This window comes from Cyprinodon tularosa, unplaced genomic scaffold (assembly GCF_016077235.1).
Source record: "Cyprinodon tularosa strain WSP-4 unplaced genomic scaffold, ASM1607723v1 ctg212, whole genome shotgun sequence".
Lineage (NCBI taxonomy): Eukaryota > Metazoa > Chordata > Actinopteri > Cyprinodontiformes > Cyprinodontidae > Cyprinodon > Cyprinodon tularosa.
In genome coordinates this window covers 405,635-428,129 of record NW_024038786.1, presented here as the reverse complement: position 1 = coordinate 428,129, position 22,495 = coordinate 405,635, and the positions used below count along the sequence as shown (strand labels likewise).

At 37.8% G+C, this 22,495-nt stretch overlaps 1 protein-coding gene across 3 annotated transcripts in view; it reads right to left on the bottom strand.

Moving 5' to 3' along the window:
• Positions 1-1,517: 1,517 nt before the first annotated feature.
• Positions 1,518-22,495, bottom strand: part of LOC119783887 (activin receptor type-1-like) — a 38,917-nt gene continuing 17,939 nt past the window's right edge. For 2 of the 3 annotated variants that reach the window (XM_038285611.1, XM_038285612.1), the window contains 11 exons: positions 17,969-18,039; positions 17,186-17,440; positions 13,564-13,836; positions 13,129-13,395; positions 11,556-11,761; positions 7,742-7,841; positions 5,973-6,119; positions 4,609-4,884; positions 3,675-3,872; positions 2,641-2,771; positions 1,518-2,548 (listed from right to left, as the gene is read on the bottom strand). In XM_038285611.1, the coding sequence (XP_038141539.1) occupies positions 2,414-2,548; positions 2,641-2,771; positions 3,675-3,872; positions 4,609-4,884; positions 5,973-6,119; positions 7,742-7,841; positions 11,556-11,761; positions 13,129-13,395; positions 13,564-13,836; positions 17,186-17,440; positions 17,969-18,039 (2,059 nt within the window). In that variant the 3' untranslated portion in view covers positions 1,518-2,413. Of the gene's footprint in view, positions 2,549-2,640; positions 2,772-3,674; positions 3,873-4,608; positions 4,885-5,972; positions 6,120-7,741; positions 7,842-11,555; positions 11,762-13,128; positions 13,396-13,563; positions 13,837-17,185; positions 17,441-17,968; positions 18,040-18,152; positions 18,230-22,495 lie in introns of those variants that run through there. The other variant, XM_038285613.1, reaches the window with a different exon arrangement.

The window sequence follows — 22,495 nt, the reverse complement described above, 5'->3', positions numbered from 1 at the left end:
TTTATTTATACATGTGGGATGTAACCAACATGCCTTCTTATTTCAGGCTTCTGGAGGATGTTATGACTTCTACTTTACATTGACACATTTTCTGCTATTATAGACCATGTTCTTTTTCTTTTCTCCGTGTAGAAGTAATAACTGATCCATATTTTCTGCATAGCTTTGCCATCAATCTGGAGGAGGAAAACCACTTTAACTATAGCTACCAATAACCATAGGTTTTGTATCTATAGATGATAAACAGGCCTTTATGTACGGGGTTTAACCCAGCTTCTTTCCAATAAACAAAATTTTCTGAAGAAGTTCATGCTACCGCTCACTGTAAACTGATTTGCATCACACATAATAGATGAGAACTTATTAGATGAAACTTATTAGAAGTCAAGGAAGGTACAACTATTATTATTAACTATTTAAGTTCGCTTTAACATTGAGTGCTCATGTGCCCAGTGATTCTGCTTCTCCATCTTTATACATTTCCAATCAATCATGACAGATTGGTTCTTCTTGAAGTTCTGATTGAAGTTTTTCCATCAAAAAAGTGAGTTAATCCTTACCAGCATCCCCACTTGCACACTCAACAGGGATTGCTGCAAAGTTAGTGATTAAGTGCATAAACATAAATGAGATTTTTTTTTTTTTCTTAGTTTGGATTACTTTTAATTTGGAGCTTTGCCTTATAGAGTACTTTCAGATAAAAAGCATTTCATTGAAATTATATAATAAACTAAATTGAATAGTCGGTGCTGGTGCACTGAGTTTTGGTGAGTCAGGGAATCTGTCTGAAAAAGAAAATGGAGCCTGTTATGCTCCCCTCTGATGTCAAACTGGGTCATTTCTTTGCAGGACCTAACACTTAAACAGCCCTATTAAAAACGAGGGAACACCGTGCCATCTTCATGAAATTTAAGCTTGTTTAATACATTGTTGTATCTGAATTTACTCATGTATGTGTATATATATATATATATATATATATATATATATATATATATATATATATATATATAACCTATTTTCTCACCCCTCGTGGGGTGAGGCCTGGGAGTTTGAGGGTTCTGCGCAGTACCTTAGCTGTTCCTAGGACTGCACCCTTCTGGACAGAGACCTCTGATGTTTCACCTGGAATCTGCTGTAGCCACTCTCCCAGTTTGGGGGTCACAGCCCCCAGTGCTCCAATTACCACTGGTACCACTGCTGCTCTTACTTTCCACATCTTTTCTAGCTCCTCTTTCAGCCTTTGGTATTTCTCAAGGTTCTCGTGTTCCTTCTTCTTTGATGAAATGCTACTATGCTATAGAAGCAACCCCTGTGAGAGGGGGCTATATATATATATATATATATATATATATATATATATATATATATATATATATATATATATATATATATATATATATATATATATATAAACGAAGGACAAACAAATAGCTCTACTCAAAAAACAAACAAACCACTTTTATGGCTGTTATTTTTTTTTGAGAAAGTCCATAAAGACAAATGAGACGGATACATACATATTGTTCTCTATTTAATTAATAGAAATCACTAGTTGATATAAAATTTTAAAGAAATAATAAAAAAAAGGCTTAAATCTGACTTCACTTACTTGACGATGCACGCATTAGGACAACAATGCACGCGTTAAGACAGTATACAGGCTTTACATCGTTACTGACAGGCCTTTGGAAAAAAATCAGCAATAAGTGGCAGATATCTGATTTTAACTCTAAAGCTGAAAACAAAATGTAAATTTTATGTAATACACAAAATGTTTGAGACAAAGTATCTCTAGTTGAATGACATCCATCTGCCAAAGGAAAAAGTGCACCAAGCGCAGCCGTACACCTCATTACATTTCAGGTGAAACTTGTTTTTACAGCATAGTACACATTAGCGCATTAGTACAACATGATGCCTCTTGCTGCAGTTGCTGTCACAGACGTACCTTAAACCTTGGTTGTTTATATTTTTTCCTACATGAGCGTACCATAATGCAAATGAATGAAGCACAATTAAAAAGAATAAGATGAGATCATGTTCGGACGTCTTTTAAAACGTCTTTTAAACTGGAAAATGTGTAAAGCAAAATCTGCGTTTCTAAAAAAACAAACTATTCAAATGCCCGGGTAACAGCTTCCTCCTTGAAGAAGGTTTCCAACAGTCCAGCTCCTATGCCATACATTGAATTGATGGTTTCTTTTTTCCAAGACTACATGGGCAGTCTCGGAAATGCCCATCAAGCCATCTTTGGATGCCAAAACGTGTCCTCCCTGGTGTTTTATAATAAATATAGGTTTGTGCCGCTATAAGGGCACTAAACACATCAAGTCTTTTATCTTCTGAGACTTTCTATAAGACTTCCCATCCTCTGGATGTTTTCAAAGGCCTCTTCTTCTCAAGCAAAGGCTCATATGTCTGTTTTGATTTTATCCAAAGAGTTGTCAATCTTGGTCAGAGTCTTTTTGATGCGAAGTGATGTTAATCTGGCAGACGGGTTCTGGTACCAGCACTCCTTCATGAGTTTAGCCAAGGAGCTTAAAGTCTGAAAAATAAGGTGAAACAAATCAATCAGTGTAATTATTAAAATCGCAGTCTCACTATGTGTATGAGAAAACCAGTTTGAACATTACTCACCGGGTCTGAGAACCATCTGTTTGGGATATTGGGCCTCTGCTGATCCACACACACCACCTTCTTCATGTCCTCGAAGCTGGGATCACTGGGAACCACGTCATGAAACGGTGGCTTATAGTCTTCAACGATGCCTACATGGAGGAGAAAATGCAAGCCAAAAAAAAAGACACTCATTGTGGGTTTGCTGGAGTTTCTAGTGGGTTTTTTTTTGGCATAAATTAATCATGTCATACTATTAGAAGTTTAAGTGTAGAGTTCGCAGTGCTTTATAGTCCATTTTTCAATCTAGAACAGATCTGTCAATGGAGAAAGAGGGTGGATAGATAGATAGATAAATTAGCAATAAGACATTGAACAGATGGATGGATGGATGGACAGAGACGACCAACAGACGGATTTATGGACGAATTACTGGGCAGATGAACTTATGGGTGGTATAGACCGGGGGGGGGCAAGGCGGAGTAGATGGAGGGTTGAATGCAAGTATGGATGATTAACTATCCAACAGTTGGTCGAATGGATGGATGATGAAAAAGTTGTTACATTCATGCTGATTTTTGCCGTTTCTACTTTTGTCAGTTAAATAACATGCTGCTGTCATTCTGCACATCTGATTGTTGCTGCTATTTTTCCACATATTCACTACTGTAAAAATGTCCATAGCTGATTATTGATTTACTCTCCAGATACAAAGTATATTTATTGTAAAAACACAGTACAGTACTTTTTTTTTTCTTAACTTTGTAACTTATTCTGTTATATTTAAACACTTTCTACGGTCTACATTGAGTGACCAGTTCTGTTATAACCTTTTGCTGCTGTAACACCACAATTTCCCTATTATGGGACAATAAAGGGATTGTTTTATTCTATTCTATAAACTTTAAGTAATGAATAATGAATTTTTTTTTTTACAGTGCTAGTTACTGCAAAATGAACGTAGTTACTGTAACGTCTTTTTTAATAACACACTAGTTAACATGCAATGTCCACTTTTTCAGATACATAGAGTCATTGATGAAGAACATACTGACCATTGCTTACTGTCCTCCTAGCGACCTCCCACAGGACGAGGCCCAGGGCCCAAATGTCCACCCTCTTGAATGACTCGAAGCAGTCCATCTGGATGGAGTCGTCCAGCACCTCAGGGGCCATGTAGCGCTTGGTACCAACTTTAGGGTTGTTCCCCACATCCAGTTCATTAGTGTCTTGAAAATGCATGACTGCCAGACCTGCAATGAAAACCAAAAAACTTCAAGTTTTTAACACAATTTTTCTATCCAAGTCTCTGGACAGAAACTAAAATAAAACGTCAGACATGTTTCTATGGCAACGACATGGTGCATTGTCAGTGGGAGGCCTTCCGTTTAAACCACTTTATCAAAGACACCACACTGGACTCATTCAGCTGAATTAAACGATAAAACACGACCAATTTAGAGCAAAGAGCCCTGTACCAGCACACTGGATGTACTTCAAAACAACAAAACGCTGATTAGACAAACAACCGCAACCATGTTTGTCTGCACAGCACAATACGTCAACAGCAGCCAAATTCATTACATCTAATCCAGCCCTTCAGGTAAATTAGATGTTATTCAAGCATCTGTGAAATGGAACATTGGTGCATTAGATCAAGTGCTCCACGGTCTTTTTGGTTAAGAGTCATCTGATACATTTAGCAATGATTGTTTTTCTAAGACAACAACAAATATGGCTTAGCAGACAGGGGGAAATGGAGGAATAATTTGGTTAATGTTAATCCTAGCAGGTCCTCAGATACAAATAACTGCTTCATTAAGCAAAGTAGGCATGATGCACAACCCTTTAAATACAGTCATATTATTTTAGAAGTAACATTTATACCCTTCAAGTCCCACAAAGATCTCTTCACGTTCCAAACTCTTCAAAGTTGCTATAATTGAAAAATAAATTTTAGTGCAGGAACCCACAAAAAACAATTTTTACCTAAGTCAGCAATGCAGCACTGTCCATTCTTTTTCACCAATATATTTTTGCTCTTGAGGTCTCGGTGGGCAATAGCAGGCTTGCCCTGCGTGCCGAAGATCTCAACGTGTAAGTGTGCCAAGCCACTGGCTATTGAGAGCGCCATGCGGAGGGAGCTGGACGCATCCAGGGTGCTGAGCTGAAGATAGTCGTACAAGGAACCCATTTCGTGGAAGTGAGTGATGAGCCACAGCTGAGTGCTGGAGTTCCTGGAAGTCATGTCTGAGGCGATGAAGCCTAAGTTGAGAAACACATTAAAGTTGCTGAAAGTTTCATACAGCCACAAACAGCTGCTTGTATGTGACCAATAAACACTACAGCATAAACACCAATGGCAGAGAAGAGTACTTGTCACATAAAAAACTGCATTCCAAGAAAATGTTAGGTTTCTGTTAATATGAAGCCAGAAATTCACCACAAAGGTTCAACTTTGTAATATGTCTTAAAACTTTTGACACTTTTATTGATATAAAATGACACCAGTGAACTGTGAATGTTTTACTAAATTCATCTGAATATTTTGAATATAAGATTTTACCTCCCTAAACATTATTTCTTGATACATTTAATAAAAAAAAAATCTTCGCCACTATTTTTTTTATTTCTACTCTAAAGTAGAGATTCCCTGCAGATGGTTTTCTGGGGGTCAGATTTTAAATTAGAGCTGCACAAAGAAAATTGTTTAGCAACTGAAAAGTCTAATACTTTCACAACCAGTGAATGCACCAGACAAAAACTGCCATGCTTTTGCAGTGGGTGTCCTTTCTAAGAAAGAAAACTCATGCTGATAAGAAGTTAGGAGGAGCTTTAAGAGGAAACTACTTTTTATAATGAAACATGCAGGATTTGAATATGCAATGATATTGCATCAATGCTAATATCAATGCAAAAAGCAGAAATTTAATTAGCATCTAGGATGTTGTTAAAAACTCGCATTATTTCTGCTAAAAGAGCATACAGGTTTAAATATGTGCATTAAATTTAAAGCAAGGGTTGAAAAATGCTTATCTGATAAGGATAATCTCTACTATAAGCATGTAAATCATGTTAACCAATAAATCAACAATCAAGTAAACATAATAAATGGCAGGAAACAAAACTATTTATGTAGCATGAAGCACAAGTCTTATCAAAGAAGCATGGAATGAATTTTAAAGTCTAGGCAGTAAGCTGCATAATATAGAGAAATCCAACATAAAGCTATGCATTTGAAAAGATTGAACGGCTAAAAGAAATTTGGGGAATAAAACTTTCATTTTTGCCATTTTCTTTTCTGCCTTTTGGAAAGCCTTATATTTTCTATTGGTGACAAACATGTTACACACCCAGGATGTTGTCATGCCTCAGTAGCACAGTGTTGTAGATCTCAGTCTCTCTAAACCAGGACTTCTCGTCTCTGGAGGAGAAGATTTTCACAGCAACGCTCTCCCCCTGCCACTGACCCCTCCACACTTCACCATAACGGCCTTTACCTGAGCAACAAGACAGGAACAATTCAAAACAAGGACATACAAGAAGATAAAAAGTGAAGGATTTGTTGATGAATTTCAATATGTATGCATACTAAGCTTTTACTAATAAAACAGATTTATAATGTTAAATCGTTTCTTTTAAGTAATTCATATACCAATAAAAAAACAACAACAATTTTTTAAATTTATAGGTAAAAGAAAGATTTAGTTCTATTCAGCATCTTAGGTTAAAACACTACTGGCAGAGAAGAGTTAAATGCATTTACCTGCATTAATCATTATTTTGAATATATGTCCATAGCAAGGTAATCAGAAACAACACACTTTTTCATCTGTTAAGAAGGTTATGGTACAGTGACAAGAATAATGTTTTTAAAAGTAACACTGTCAGACACGGTGGTGGTAGCATCATTCTTAGGATCTTTACTATCACAGGCATCAGAGTCAGACTAGTTTGACTTATTTGCCAATAATTTCAAAAATAAAAACTTAAGTCTTGGTAAGATTTTCAAATAAGAGCAAATAATGCCTGCTGTCAAGCACAGTGGTGGTAGCATTATGCTGAGGACCTGTTTCCAGTAACAGTGGTGTGTTACAATAAGTAGGAAAATAGACTTTTCTAAATGAACAGATGAAAGGGTAAAAAATGTTTGAAGACAATGTTTAGATAGAGTACTAACAACATCAAACCTTGTTTCAGAATAAATAAAGCAGATTGATCTTTGGCTTCTGGGATGATCCGGAACAGAGTTGCATAAGAAAGCAAAAACCTATGTTGGTTCTTGGGCAGGAAATCAACTAATTTAAATGAATTTGTGTCTGATAAAAGGGGTTTAAAAAGGGTATAGCATCTCTGCACTTTGCTAAAGCATGTTTGATCCAGATTCACACCCAAAAAAAAACAATTTCAAGCAAAGTTGTACTTTAAGACTGATGTAGATGAAGCACAAACTTCTACAAACTTATTCAAACATCTTCTATAAAAACATAAACAATGGTTTCAAATGTAAACCTGAATTCCAATACAGATAGTTTGATGGATTTGTATCTACAAATCATGAAGAAGACACTAACCAACACTAGAAGAGTTTGTAAATACAAGTTCTGTGCTGCCCTCTAGTGGCCACATATGTATTACTGTGGAGTGTCATTGCAATATACAGGATGTCTGTTTCTCTCTATATGGTCCATTCAAGGATTTAAAAAATACTTTTGCTTTTTTGCATTTCATTCACTAACATTTCACTCACTAATTATCTGAAGCAACTTCTAACCCTCAGGGGATTTCACTGCCCAACAACATTTCCCCTCTGATGCTTTTTCTGGATTTTAACAATATGTTTTGATTATATTAAATGTTTCTAAACCAACTTCACCTTTTTGTTCCTACATTTAGGAGAACTTGACTCCAAGATATGAAAAATCCCCATTAATCTACCAAAGTCAAAACAAACAGTTTGGAGGAACATCAGGAGATGAGAAACTTTTTATCTAACAAATGCATGGGTGATTCCTTCTTGTCTAAACATGAATAAAGAGAAAATGAACACAGGTGGTACATTACAGCAGGATCCGACCATATCTGGATAAAATAAGTTTGCAGAGTATCAACTGTAACTTACCCACGCACTCATTCAGAGTGATCTGTCGGGCAACAGTCCTCTGAACAAGAAACGGGAGACCAGAGCCACTTCCAGAAGTGCAGGAATGATCCAGCAGATCCTGGAAAACCCAAAAGACATACATGGTTAGGAGACTATATACCTTATATTGAGATTCTGTATAATTTAAAAGCAGGCCAATTTAATGAAAACAGCCTTTAAAAAATTCCTGAGGCTCAGGATTGCAAATGATGAAATACTGAGCATCTGGGAGTCAGATGGGGATTAACACAAGCAAGGAGTCTTTGATGTGGCGCCTACATGAGACTGGGGGCGTAAGATGTGTGTGTTGGAGGTGCAGAGTGCCCCCTACTGAGTAAACAACAGAGGAGGCGCCACCTCCCTAGCGACTGGTGTGGGCGCTGGAGATTTTATCTAATCCAAGAGCCAGACTCCAAAACAGACGCAATGCTGCTAAGCCTTTTATTTTTATCTCATCAGAACTGTACGCAGTTTCCAAAAGCTAGCACAAGGGGGTAGTGTGCAGCTATGGAGCGTACAGCCGCTGAGTAGAAATAAATGACTTTGAGGAGAGGGGGATTGAAAACACAGAAAAGTAATGGCTCAGATAAAAAGATGCATCATTTGGAATCACAACACAGGAATGGGGCTGAGACTAAAAAGAAAATGATGGCTAAATCTTCAGAGCATTGCAGAAAGTTGGAATTGTAAAAATGTTTTCTTTTTTTGTTTTTTTTCGGAAGGTTGTATTAGGGCCAAGCCATTAGGCAGCAGAATGTAATGAGTGCGGTACGATATTGTTAAAGCCAGAGAGAAAGGTTTGCCAGCAGGCTGCAGCAGGACGATGCCATGGGTTTCACAGACATTTATTTTCCCTTAGTTCCTGATAATCTCTCTCTCTCTTATTGCACCGCCAAGCTTTTTATTCATACTGCTTCAGCAGTATGAATATTTAGGCCTTTCACCGCCAAGTGAACTGAAAGAAAATACAGTGCTTTGCAGAAGGGCTGGATTTTTTTTATATTTTGTCACGTTACTTCCTACTTCAGTCTGTTTTATTTGCATGCCATGTGGTTAATCAACGCCCAGTAGCACTTAGCTGTTAAGTGGAAGGAAAAGCCATACATGATTTTTCCAAAAATGAATGCCTGTAGTGTGGTCTCCATTTGATTTCAGCCTCCTGATACAATACTTTGTAGAACCATCTTTGATTAAGTCTTTTAGGGTGCGTCTCTGCGGAGCTCTCCAATGCCTCCAGAGATGCCATGGATGGCTTTGTTAACACCACTCCAATGCTCTCATTGCCCGCCCTCTCAGTAAAGAGGGATGATAGACTTGCCGGGGTGCCATAGTCTATAGAAGGATGTAGTTTGATAACTCTAACTTAATGCTTTGATCATTGACAAAAAACAATCAGATCTTTTTTCTCTACAGTGTTTGGTACCAGTGTTCTAACAAACATCCAGTTCCACTAGTTTGTGCTGTTCTATACCATAAAACGCCAGTAAAATACAGTGATGGGTGTCGTCTGAAACCTGACAAACTGTTAAAAAACTACAAGGGGTAAAAAAACTGGGCTTTTTTAATAAATCAGGGGTGTTTTAAGAGTCTGATACACTTTTAAAAAATGTACAACTGAAACTATGACTGAAAAATAACAGTTAATCATGAAAGGTTTTAATGAGGTTTAGTCAGTTTGGCTCAGACTAAACTGAGTCTTTCCTGCTCATCTCGATTGCAGTGTACTAGCAAGCCAATGCGCCGCAGAGTCGTTTTTTTTTCCAGACGAAAGGCCAACCACAGGGCTCCACCTAAACTCTGGATCAGTTTAGCAGCCTTCAAACACAAACCACACTGTGGGAGATGTACAATCCACAGCTGAGTAGAGAGAAAATAAATAGCAAAAACATTCCTCCAGGAGACGGCAGCGAAAAAATGGCAGACGGTGCAAAACAACCCCACCGTTCCCCGGTGTACTGCAGTCACACAAATATTCTAGCAGAACTGTGTTTTGTTTTGTTCCTGTTTTTTTTCTGTGTAGAAAAACATTTTTGAGATTAAGATCTGCAAAGTACAGGGCTTTCAGTCATGGCCGACACTGTTGAAACATGTTTGGAGACGTGTTGGCCTCACAGCCATTATGCTTGGGTTAAGACCTAAACATTACCTCTAAAGAATCACAAAACCTAAGAAATTGGAACTACTCTACATCTAAGGACAACAAGTCTTGCTACCATAAACTTGGTGGTCGGATTGAAAATAAATATGGTTTCATGTTCAAAATACAAGTTATAGGAAACTTTCAGGCCATGTTCCCCAAACAGCCATTTATCAGGCATCAGGTACCTATTATGCACTATTATGTCAACAGTGTGTGCAAACAGTAGGCAAAAGTCCCCCCTAATCCAAGAATTACCTCCTCATCTCCAGTTTATAGAACACATAATTAACAAGCTATTCTACCATCAAATAAAAAGAGCTGAATAATGTTTGTTTATGTAGCTTACATATCAAAGTTAAGAAAGGAGAAACTGTTTCCATATCGGAAGAGAAATGAACTAAGAAAACAGTAATTTTTATCCATGATCAGACTTGGAAAACATCTATTATCTATACCTGAAACAGTGAACCTGCACTTTAGATACAAAGTTAGAGTTGGACACATTAAGAAAAGCTTCATTACAATCAGTATGCAGGCAGTATCGCAGACTGAGGCATTATCAAAGGTTTTTCTGAAACTGGACCATGCCCCCAGAAAGGCCATATATTAGTTGTTTGTTGTTTAACTCTGTATAGAGGGCCTGAGGAGGTTTTCCTTAACCAGTTTCCTGTTTTTTTTTACTTATATTCTTGTCTTTTCAGTCACCTGCAGCCATTCCTCCCTCTTGAGCTGACAAAATTCTCAGTTCAAGTTGCACAAAACATTCCCAAGAAAAGATGAAGCCCCGTTTTCCTTCATAACAGTGATCCAATGGATCACAGCTTATCTTACTTAAATGACTGGCTTTAGCTGTATCTAATTAATAACACACTACCTGATATGCTCCACCAAACATAAAGAGCTTATTACATAAAACCTGAATAAAATCAATAATTTAGCAATCAAACAAAAGAAAGGTTTGATAAGATCAAAGTCAGAGTAAAAGCTTTTAAAGTTGGTGTCTAATAAGCCAAATATTGCCACGACCATTGATTACAATTTAGCGGCTGTAGATGATTTGACTCAAACCAGCACATATTTTTACCACTGCTGCCTACTGATGCATATTTTACACATACAAATACTTTGATTGGAAGAACATCAATTGTGCCTAATTTCACCGATTAGTATAACAAATACATGAATGCATGTGTTTTGCTTGTGCTGCATTCAAATTAACAATACCTACATATCTAAAAATGTACTTCCAAGAAAAAAAAAAAAACTAAATATGTTTCCTCAAAATTATAAAATAAACTCAGGCAGCTGGGAATAAGCCCAGTTTGTCACCATTGTCAAAAATTTTGACCATTACAATGCATTTAAAGTCCATCCAACAGACTAGTTATGTTTCCATCTACAGTTTGCAAGTATGAAACTTTAAATCTAATATTTTACTCTGTGCCAGTCTTTTGCCATCGTGATTCTACCCCAAAAAATGAAAGAATGCTTGTGATTCAAATGATTGATTAGCTCAATATACTATCAACTGGGACCAAACTCTGACCAGGTTAACAAGGTACCTATTAACAATCACCTACTTAATTCCTAAGAATCTAGTTCCTTTAAAAACCTCTGCCATCGGTTCTCTCAATAACCACTTGCATTACGTACCGCCAGCGTGCTTTCCCCAACATTTGACGCTATAAGTCCGTCAATTGTTCCATATTCAGCGTCTCGTGACGTCAGCCTCTCCATTTGGTTGCGATGGACGCGCCTAAATATGAGGATGGCCACTGTGGAAAGGATGATGAGGACGATGATGGGCGCCACAATGGCCATAGTCAGCGTGGTGACATTGTAGCTGGACAGATCGTCGACTGCAAGGAGAAAAGATTAAATAACTGAATTTGACTTTTGTGTGCAGAAAAAAGAAAGAGATTTCCAGCAAAATCCAGAGGAGATAGTCTGTTAATTGAGTACATCTAATTTTAATAATAATGTAGTCATCTGTGCAGGAGAGTCTGGATCTAATCAAGCAACTGGCGTGAGGATTTTAACACCGTTCTCAGGAGAAGACAGCTCCAGTCTCCCTGCAGGACAAATATTGCACACCCTTTACCCAACAGGCATAATGAACTCCTTCATACACATAACTAGCACCTCTGTCTGTCTAGCTGCTTTGGCTTCAGCCAAGATTTTACTGAAGGAGCTCGCAGTTAGCAGAAAAAAAAAATAAAATCCATTTACTATTATTATTCATATTTCCAGCAACCACAACATAAGAGGCAACAAGAAATTCTCTGAATTATTTGAAGGAATATTGAAAACATCACAAAAGACAGTGATTTGATTAAGTCTAATATAAATATTTTTACTCGTCACATGGTGGTGGCAACATCGTGCTTTCATCAGGATAGTTTATCTGGCCAGGGTAGATGTCGCTTAATACAAGACATGTCAGTGGGGTGACATGTTTAAGGCTGCAGAAGATTTCATTCTGAGCTGGAGACTCTATCTTCAGCAGGACAGAGGCACAAACTTAGGCCAAAGATAAAATAAATAAAACTGTTTGGTTTACGGCCTGTATAGAGTCCAGTCCTAAATCTTTTGAGTTTGAGCGGTTTTGCAGTTAAAAATTGGCATCAATTTTAGTCTCTGGACGTTCACAGTTGGTGGAGACGTACTCTGAACAACAGCAGCAGAAATGGATCTATAAATACTTTAATACTAAGTGTCTGAACAAAAAATGCAGCTTAACTTTACAGGTTTATTTGTCAATCACAAACTGATTGACATTTATACTTTGTTCCACGTCACTCATTCCACTTAGAGCATTAACTTGTGGATATTTGTTGCAAAAAAACTATTAGGTATTTCTTGAGTCCCAGGGGTATGAAAACTTTATCAAGGCCTTACAACAAGTACATAAAAAAAAAAAAAAAAAAAAAAAAAAAAAAAAAAAACACTAGTAAAAATGCATTTACACACAACTGTTCCACTTAATACATATAAAAAAGAAGACTTTTCTGTGAACTTGTTGAAACAAAAACAAACTGTTTGACAAAGAATCTACGGCTGATACAACCTCAGGATTCCAAGCCCTATGCGCTTACTTCTAGGCCACCCCTTCCCTAAATATGGTTTCTGTGTGTTTATTGTGATTGAAGCTAGATCACTAAAAAAATCCAAGATTTCAGATGAGTAAAGTAAAATAGTGGAGGAAACAAATGAGTCGGTGTCATACCTTTGACAGGAAGCTCCACAGTGATGTTCATGTTACACAGATGCCCGTAGCAACACTCGACTCTCTGCTCACTGGACGGCGGCGTCTTGCAGGTCATCGTGCTCTGTTCATACACCTTGAAGCAGCCTTTCTGGTACACAAGCATGCCGCTGTTGACCGTCAGAGACGAAAAACAGAGGCTGCCCCTGCAGCGGGACCCTGACACGCAGGAGCTGCCCTCGCACACACACTCATGCTCCTCGTCTGTCGGACGCTTCTTTTCCTTTTCTGTAAAAGATAGAAGAGAAAAGGCAACTTTAAAAAAAATCTACACATCATTTGAGTGTTTGTTTTTTTGTTGTTGTTGTCAATAACAATTAACTACCAAAGCAAATCTTCTGCATGTAAAGTGACACAAGGTCAGTGATGTAATGTTGTTCGACGTGCAGAAGTCACCTTTTCCCTGGACTTGCACCGTGACGTTCATGTTACACAGATGGCCCTGGCAGCACCTAACGACATAGGCCGAAGAAGGTGGCGTGGCACAGGTGGCTCTGCCCTCCTCGTCGTCCCTCAGGCAGCCCTTTAGCTGGACGGTGGCCCCGTCTGTCACATTCAGAGAGGAGAAACAGTGCTGGCCAGCACAACGCCGGCCGGGCTCACACGAGCCTCCCTCACACACACACTCCTGGTCTCTGAGGACTGGTCTGCCGGCAGACAGCTCGACATCTGATAAGAGGAAGAGATAGGAGAAAAGCCCATTAGAGCAATACCATTACCAACCCATTAAATTAAATGGCATTCACTCACATCAGAAAACATGTAGGAGGAAAAGCATCCCCTTACTGCCCAGTTGCTACAGACGCCACTAACATGTTTCCCTCATTTGTAATCCAAAACCTTTTCTTATTACATAAATATTCTGAAAGAAATTACTTTTTAATGTGTCAGAATTTCAAAAATACATTTATTGTGAGAGTAGTTTGTTAATAAAAAAAGACAAATTCTTAGGAACCCAGATTAAAAATGTCCACAAAATAAAGTATACAATTACGACTAATTTCTTAAAAGTAATCCAAGCCTTCCTGTTTCTTAGGGGAACCAGTTATCAATTGCTTTAGGTAACTCTTCAAAATAAAAAATAAAAAAACAAGCACCTGACTTTCAGGAGAGGCTAAACTCATCCAAAGCTGCAATGTACTGAATATGTATTTTATCTCTAGGTTCTGGAATAATCTTTTTTGGAACCACATGTTCCTGCATGTGTTTCCTCACCACACTCAGCTTCTTAAGTAAAAAAAACTAAAATTCAAAGGACTTTTGCTGAAATCTGGCGACACAAACTTCTGAAAACTGCAGAGTGCAATACCCAGTTAAAAACAGCAAAATCAAATTAACCAGCTTTTTATTGTTTTAGAGTGTGTTTTGTTTAAAATAGAAGTAGATTAACTTATGAGGGGTGAAAAGAAATGATAAGGCTTGTATTCCAATTCATAAAAAATGGCTGGTTCAGAAGTAGTACAGTTTCCTTTGCAGCAAGCTTTAAAGGAATTTTTAAGTTGGACAAATGCAAAGAATTTCTTTTTAAGACAACAGACTGCACAAGTCATTTATTTGCAGAATTCACCCCAATTCAAAATGAAATGAAATGTGGAGGTCAGAGAAAATATTTTACGTAAATTAATATTTTATGGTGGTTTAAAATGAAAAAAAGAAAACCTGTTGTTTATATTTGGTGGAGAGCCCAAATGACCTTGACTCTAGATGATGTACAGGTGCTGGTCATAAAATTAGAATATCATGAAAAAGTAGATTGATTTCAGTAATTCCATTTAAAAAGTGAAACTTGTATATTATATTCATACATTACATACAAACTCATATATTTCAGATGTTTATTTTGTTTAATTCTGATGATTACAAATGACAACAAATGAAAATCTCAAATTCATCATATCAGAAAATTAGAATATTACTGAAGACCAATAAAAACAAAGGATTTATAGAAATGTTGGCCAACTGAAAAGTATGAACATGAAAAGTATGAGCATGTACAGCACTCAGTATTTAGTTGGGCCTCCTTTGGCCTGTATTACTGCAGCAATGCGGCGTGGCATGGAGTCGATCAGTCTGTGGCACTGCTCAGGTGTTATGATAGCCAGGTTGCTCTAATAGTGCTTTTAGCTCTTCTGAATTGTTGGGGGTCTGGTGTATGATCTTCTTTCTCCCCGAATAGCCTTTCTGTCACAAGATGGGTTGACGTCAGGAAAAAAGAGCGGGCCACTAGCGGGATACCATGGTCCTCCAACACACTAGGTACTGTTACGCTTTCCCTTTTTGTAAGTGAAGACAAGTCACTGTTAAAAAAAATCTGCACATCCATTGAAGTTGGTTTTAGTTGCAGGTAATCAATTGAAGTACCAAGCAAATCTTCTCTGTATAGTGGCTGTCGGTGTACTTTGTATCCAGAATCAAAGGTCACCTTACACCACGTGACATGCACCCCATACCACAGATGGCTGGAAACCTTACACTGGACCAAGAAGTGGGTGAAGTGGCTCTGCCTCTTCGTCGTCCAACTCTGGGCCCTTTGATGTCAGGAAGGTGGCCAACATTTACATTCAAGAGAGAACATGACTTGGCCATCACAGCAGGCCGGTCATGTCGAGCTCCTCAGCACAACCTTCTGGCTGTCTGAGGTTTCAAGGTGACGCTTGACACAAGGAAGCGACAGAGAAAAGCCCATTAGACATACATACCGATCTTGTTGTGGTCCGTTCTTGGAGAAAGCATCCCTTACTCCCAGTTGCAGGTACACTCATTTGTGAATCTCCCAAACTTTTTCTTTGAAAATTTGGGTTATTTTTTTCAGAATTTCCCAAAATCATTAGTTTTGTTCCTTGGCGCGTTATCTCCTTGCTATAATTACACTATTTCGTAATCCAGCCTCTGTTTCTTAGCCTTATGCATTGCTTAGTAATCTGCTTCTAAAACTGCAGCTTCAGGAGAAAACATCCAGCCTCTGTACGAATACTTATTTTTCTTGCACTCTTTTGGCAAGTGTCCGATGGTTTCCTCAACTGTTTGTAAAAAACGTAAATCAAGACGCTGTCTGCACAAAAACTGAAATTAGTGTAGCAATCAGAAAACAGAAATCAAAACCATTTTAATGCTTTTGAGGTGTTTTGATGTTAATTAGAATGATTATTAGAGGGTGTGGAAGGAAAGGCTTATCAATTTTGAAACTGCTTTCAGAATATTCAGATTTTCCTTGCACAAGATTGAATTTTGAAGTTGACATTTGGGTTGTCATTTTAATCATCAAAATTCACAACATATAGATACAATCTAAAATGAATGAATATGTGGATGTAGAGAATATTTTATAAATTAATTTTATGGTTTTTAAATGGAATAATATGAAATCAATTTTTTTATTGTGAGAGCCCAAATGTTTGATCTAGATGATGTACATAAATTGTGTACAATGCAAATGTTCAAAGATCGCTCTTTTTGTATCGTCCAAAATTGTGAAATGTTTCAGAAGACAAAGTCCTATAGACAAAACATGGTCGTACAAGCAGCAGAGACTAGCTGCTTATTGTGGGATTTAATAGACTTGGGAAAAATTAACCTGACATTAAAGGCTTTATTTGCAGTATCAATAGATTGAAAATGGAACAAGTAGATCTGATACATGTATTTATTATCATGTAACTAATAAATTACAATAGGATTAGTAACACAGGGTTTATTGTAGATTTTGAACCCCTTAATGAGTGCCTTGACAAAATTCCAGCTTCTAAGAAAGCTAAATGGGAATAAACTGAATACAAGCGCTAATCACAGATAGATTCTTTGTTTTTTCTCTGAAGCTTGATCAGCAAACACACCTTCATATTACCTCTAAAGAATCTGTATCCCAAACTTTCTAATTGGGTTATAGCCTAGGGAAAATAATAAATCAAATAGAGCCACAGGTTGGAAAGTGTGATGGTAAAATAAACATTTCCAGAGCAGAGACTGAATGGCTGCTTATTTTCCCACACTGTGGGCAATCTTCATTCAGATGCCTCACCTTTCCCTGGAAACTGCAATGAGACATTCGCATTGCACAAATCTCCAAGACAGCACTCCACCACCAGCTCCGGAGTTGGTGGCTTTCCACAGAGCAGCGACCTATCTTCATCCCCCCCAACGATGCAGCCCCTTTCAAAGACTGTCGTTCCATTCAGTAGAGAGAGAGAAGCAAAGCACTGCTGGCCAAAACATCGTTCCCCACTGCTGCAGGAGGGTCCTTCGCATAAACATTCAGCTCTCACGCCGTCTACACCTGGAAAAGAAAACATTTACACTAGACATCAGATTTCAACTTTATTAAAAAAAAAAAAAAGAGAGAAATATGCCTCCTGTTTTCTTTCTTCAGGATAAATGTTTTTTTGCTTATTCTTCTTTCACGTTTGGTTAATCGGAATGTACTGTAAACATGGGCAAAAAGAGTGGTTAGCCACTCTGAAAAGCACTTTCCATGGCAATCCACTGCAGCTGTTTAAAATAACAGTGCTAGACAGCAGATGAAAGGGAGACAGACTAAGAAAAGGGTGGTGAGAAGAGGGGAAGAAAAATGTGTGATTTTTTGGTGTATGCAGCAGGAGAAAGAAAAGCGACAGAGAAAAGGCTGGATGTACTCTGGTGACAGTGCAGTATAACTCTGCATTCAGTGGTACCACAACCACTAATTTCAAATGGATCCTATCTTTTTTGTGTTTTGGGAGGGGAAAAAAGAAGAAAAAAAAAAACCTTTTGCTGTTGAGCTCAAGGTCTTTTTTAGTGCTGCTTTGCTTTTAAACTAAATTCTTACCCTCCTCAGTGGAGCAGGGAAGGACCAGAGTGAGCAGAACCCAAAGGAAGGTCCTTCTTGTCATTGTGGACCTAAAAAGGAAAGAAAACAAACAAGAAAACATTCAATTATAACAACTTTAATCTCATAAAAACAAATATAAAAATGTGCAAATATATCAAGTTGATGTTGGTTAGCTCTAGACCTCTCTGAAGAGATTTTCAGAGCTCCGTTCAGAGAGAAAGACCACCAAGACAGGCTGAACATTCTGTCCACTGCACCATACTTAGAAGACACAACTTTATAAATGAAGTCTTTTTCTTTCTTTCACAGAAAAAAAAAAGTCAACACCAAGTTTCAAATGCTTAGGCAAAGAGGGTCTCATGCTTTCCTGTTGGCCCTGGCAACAAGGCATTGAGTGGCAAGCAATGGGGAACTGGGGCTCTCTTATTGGCTGCCTCTGTGTGAGAGAGGGGTGTGTGTGAAAGACTGTGTGTTGGAGGGACAAGCTATGTGGCAGCGAGGAGAAGGAAGGAGATATAGGACCGCAAGTTTTCCTGAATTTTTTTTGTTTACCTGGTGAGAGTATAAAGAATCTAATGGGACGCAGAAAAGTGGATAATTGGCTTATTATTAGGTGTGAAAATATGCACGTATATTTATGTTTGTATAAGCTGAAATATTTCTATGCAAAACAATAATCATTTGGGGGGAATTTTTTTCTAGTCCTTTTGGAAATTCAGGAATTTAGTGTTTGGTTTAATTGACCTTTAAACTTTATAAGTAGGATATAAACAAGATCCTGTGAATGATTTGCTGAAATAAGAAAAAAAAAACTGGTGTAACCAAGTCAGGTGGTAGACCATTTTAAAGCACACACCCTTCTATCTCTGCCCAAAAAATGCATACTTTAACTTTCTAGCTAATTTCTTGACATAATGCTTTCTTTTTGTACATAATAATTTCTAATAATGTCTTCTAATTTCCCTGCGTACCTCTGCCTCCTTTAGTAAAATAGCCACACAACATCATACTGCCAATACCATACTTCACAAATAAAATACAATTTTTGGGCTGGCTGACAGATGTAGCCATAATCTTTATAGCTAAATATTTCTTATCAGTTCAACTAAATTTATTAAGACAGCACTAATATACCACAAAGAGTCTACAAACCGAACATATAGAACTATATAATAAAATGAACTCCAATTATTTAAATCAAAGTACATAGACACTATACCCTTTTTATTCATATCAGTTAGTCCTGTGTTTACCTGTAAGCTTTCCTCTGTTACTTTGTTTTATCACTGTCAAACTAAAATATTTATTACTGTGGTACCAAAGACATTTTTCTAATTAATTTTCACCGTAGTTTAAAACAATAGAGTCACATTTTATCTATTATGCCAATTGGTAAAAAACAAGAAAAGTTGTCCATCTAAGAATTGGATTAAATCACTGAAGTTTCATCAATCCCTCCAACTGAATCAGCAAAAGGTGACATTAAAAAGCAGATTGCAAAGAGTTGCTGACATTGAGCAATAACTTTTTGAAGCATGCACTTGACAACAGTGGATAGCCCCCCACCACTTTAAAGGGAAAAACCTCTAGCAGGATCTGGATCCATGTGAAATGTGCAGCTGAATAATTATTCACAGAATAAAGAGGCACCTTCAAGTTTCTGGAATTTGTACTCAAGGGTGACGCATCTGCTTTTCCTGATGTTTTATTTATTTTTTTTAAGGTCTTATCCTAAAATAAATTCATAGATACCATCAATTTAACTGTAAGGTTTTAAGTTACAAAAAGCCTAAAATGTCATGACATCATCATATGGCTTTTTCCAATTTACAAGTAATGATCGTAAAATAAAGGTTGAAAATTGGTCATCCTAACTGACCATACGCAGTTTTTATGGTAGCAAAATCTTTTCTGACTAATAAAAAACATAAATCCTTCAAACCTGAATAGCAACTTTCTTTTCAATTTTAAAATAATTATGTAGTAAAAGATTTCCTTTAATTTAACTTAACACTTTCTGCACTCAATAGCAAAGAAATATCCTTCAGACTTTCAGACGTTGTCTGGCTAGATTTAATTTTTTGAAGCTGTGAATATGCTGGTTTTCATCTACTAACACAAACTAAGAGGGAAGTCAACCCCCAAGCTGCCCGTTTTATAAAGATAATATGTACAGTCTGTGGAGACATAGCCTGGAGTATGCCCTTGTCATGTTATCCTGAGCACTGGGTATGCTATCTTGGCAACATGTGCGCCTGAGTGCATCTGTGCCGCTGATAAATACCCCAACACCACCTACATCCACTCCCACCCCTCCCTCCCCAGGCCTATGTGCCCATCTTCCAGACATAAATGATTAAGCACATAACGTTAGCATTGGCCAAAGGCAGCGTCTGCACAGGCCGCTCGCACACAGACCACATGCTGCTCCTTTAATCAGAGCACAAAACAGAGGCTGCCACACAAAGATAATCAGAAGCTCCGTCTGTTCCCCTGGGACGAGGGACAGGAGGAACGCCAGCGGGGGCAGACAGCGGGCAGCAGGGCACGAGGAGGCATAGCCAGGGGGCAGCAGGAGGACAGTAGGTCAGAGAGCGACATGTGGGCCTAAGCAGCCAGTATCAGTGTAGTAAACTTAGAGGGAGGGGGGTTTGTGTTAGGGCCAGGGGGGACATGAGATATAAGCACACCATGGTATGTGGAAACGGAGGGGGGTTATTAGCTCATCTCACAGCTAGGAAAACAGGACAAGGAGATACTTGGTGTCAAAGACCAACTGGAGCCAATATAAGTTTTCACAGAAACTAATGCTGCAATACAAGCACATTAATAAAGCACTCCCATAAAAGAAGTTAGGGGCAATTCAATAGGAATTGCCAAATTGCTTTCCTACGTTTTTCTTTTACCCCTTTCTGTTCCACAGAAAATACATCTGGTCCAGTCCCCCTATGTTTGGCTGCATGACTTTCTCGGAAGGCGTCATAAATAAATATTAAAGCTTATAATTTCAGAAAGACAAACAAGAAATACGATATGGAAGGTTATTTTAACCCATTACCTCTATGTGTAGCCATCTAAGTTTTCTGGATGGAGCATCAGCACTCTGCATGCAATTTAATATTTCCCCACAGAACGTAGAAAAGTGCTTTCAACTATAATACTTAAAGAAAGTACACCTGGCCCATTGCATTTGTTTTGCAATCTAGGTGAACCCTTTAATAGAGCTACTGATGCAAGTAACTTTGTAGATTTGGTGTTTTTCTTCGTCAAAGAAAGTACTCCAGACTCATCTGTGTTTAGATGTGCTTCATTCCTCATAGTCCAATCAATATAAATATCTCTGCAACTAAATATTAGTACCTTTTTTCTCCCACTTGAAAAGACAGTTATCTCAGTGATCCAATGCTTGGCTGTGTTTCTTTCCTTGACTCAATCATTAACAAAGCCATTCAGCTTTGTTCACAGTAGGAGGTAATTTGAACCAATTCTTCTTCTGCTAGAGATTTTATGTTTTTACTGTTGAAATTAATCTTTTCCTCCGCTTTTTCTCCATGTGTGTTCAAGAGAAAGATTCAAGCAAACTTAATGACTCTGTGTGTTATCATAATAGCATTTTACCAAACGGCAATATAGGAATTTCTCTGTACTGTTTTATGAACCGGATTGGATTAGACTGTATACATTTGGATTTCAATCTAATTATGTGAAAAAGACTAGGATCGATTAGAAAAGTCTGGACAGAGCTGGAGTTTATAAGATCTGTTATAAATTGGATCCATTTGTCTTGGACAGTACCTAAGGATTACATTTGCTTTTAAATCCAAGGATAACGAAATGTTCCCCTTACTGGCCCCAACTGGTGATTGGCCAGACATATCAATAATAACAGGCCCAATCACATAGAAAACCAGGAAACCAAGTAAAATACCCAAGATATAATCTTGGTTTTAGTTTATTCCTACCAGTCATAAACTCTGGTTTAAATAGATTTTAAGGATTTTTAATGCTTTTTAATTATTTTATCAATACCTGGTTTTAGTACACGGTTTCCCATGGAATCCAAACCAATGGATATTTTTAATCAAGTTTTCTGCAGCTTTTATTCATCCAGCTTGTTGAAAACACTTTGCAACTAAACATCTAAGCATCCAAGGTTGTTACAACCCCACTATAATATTAGAATGTTGACACCTGGAAAATCTGACTGTTATTTAGAGTGTTTACCAAATGCATGCCAGAAATTAACAAGGCATGAAGAAACATGAAACTTGCCAACAGCTTTGACACTGGAAACCTCAGGAGGGATTCTTAGGAAGAAGAGGGGCAGGGCTTGCATCTGCAGAACTGATTGTGATCAAAGCACACAATTTTGTGGCCCGCTGTGTGTTAGTGTGTGTCTCTGTGTGTAACCCCTCTTCTGCTGTGTAATGATATTTTTTTGGGGCTGTGTTATCAAGCAAGTGCTCACACGGTTGAAATGTTGCCAAGGCTCTCACCCTCAATCCTGTAGGTCACGGTGCACAG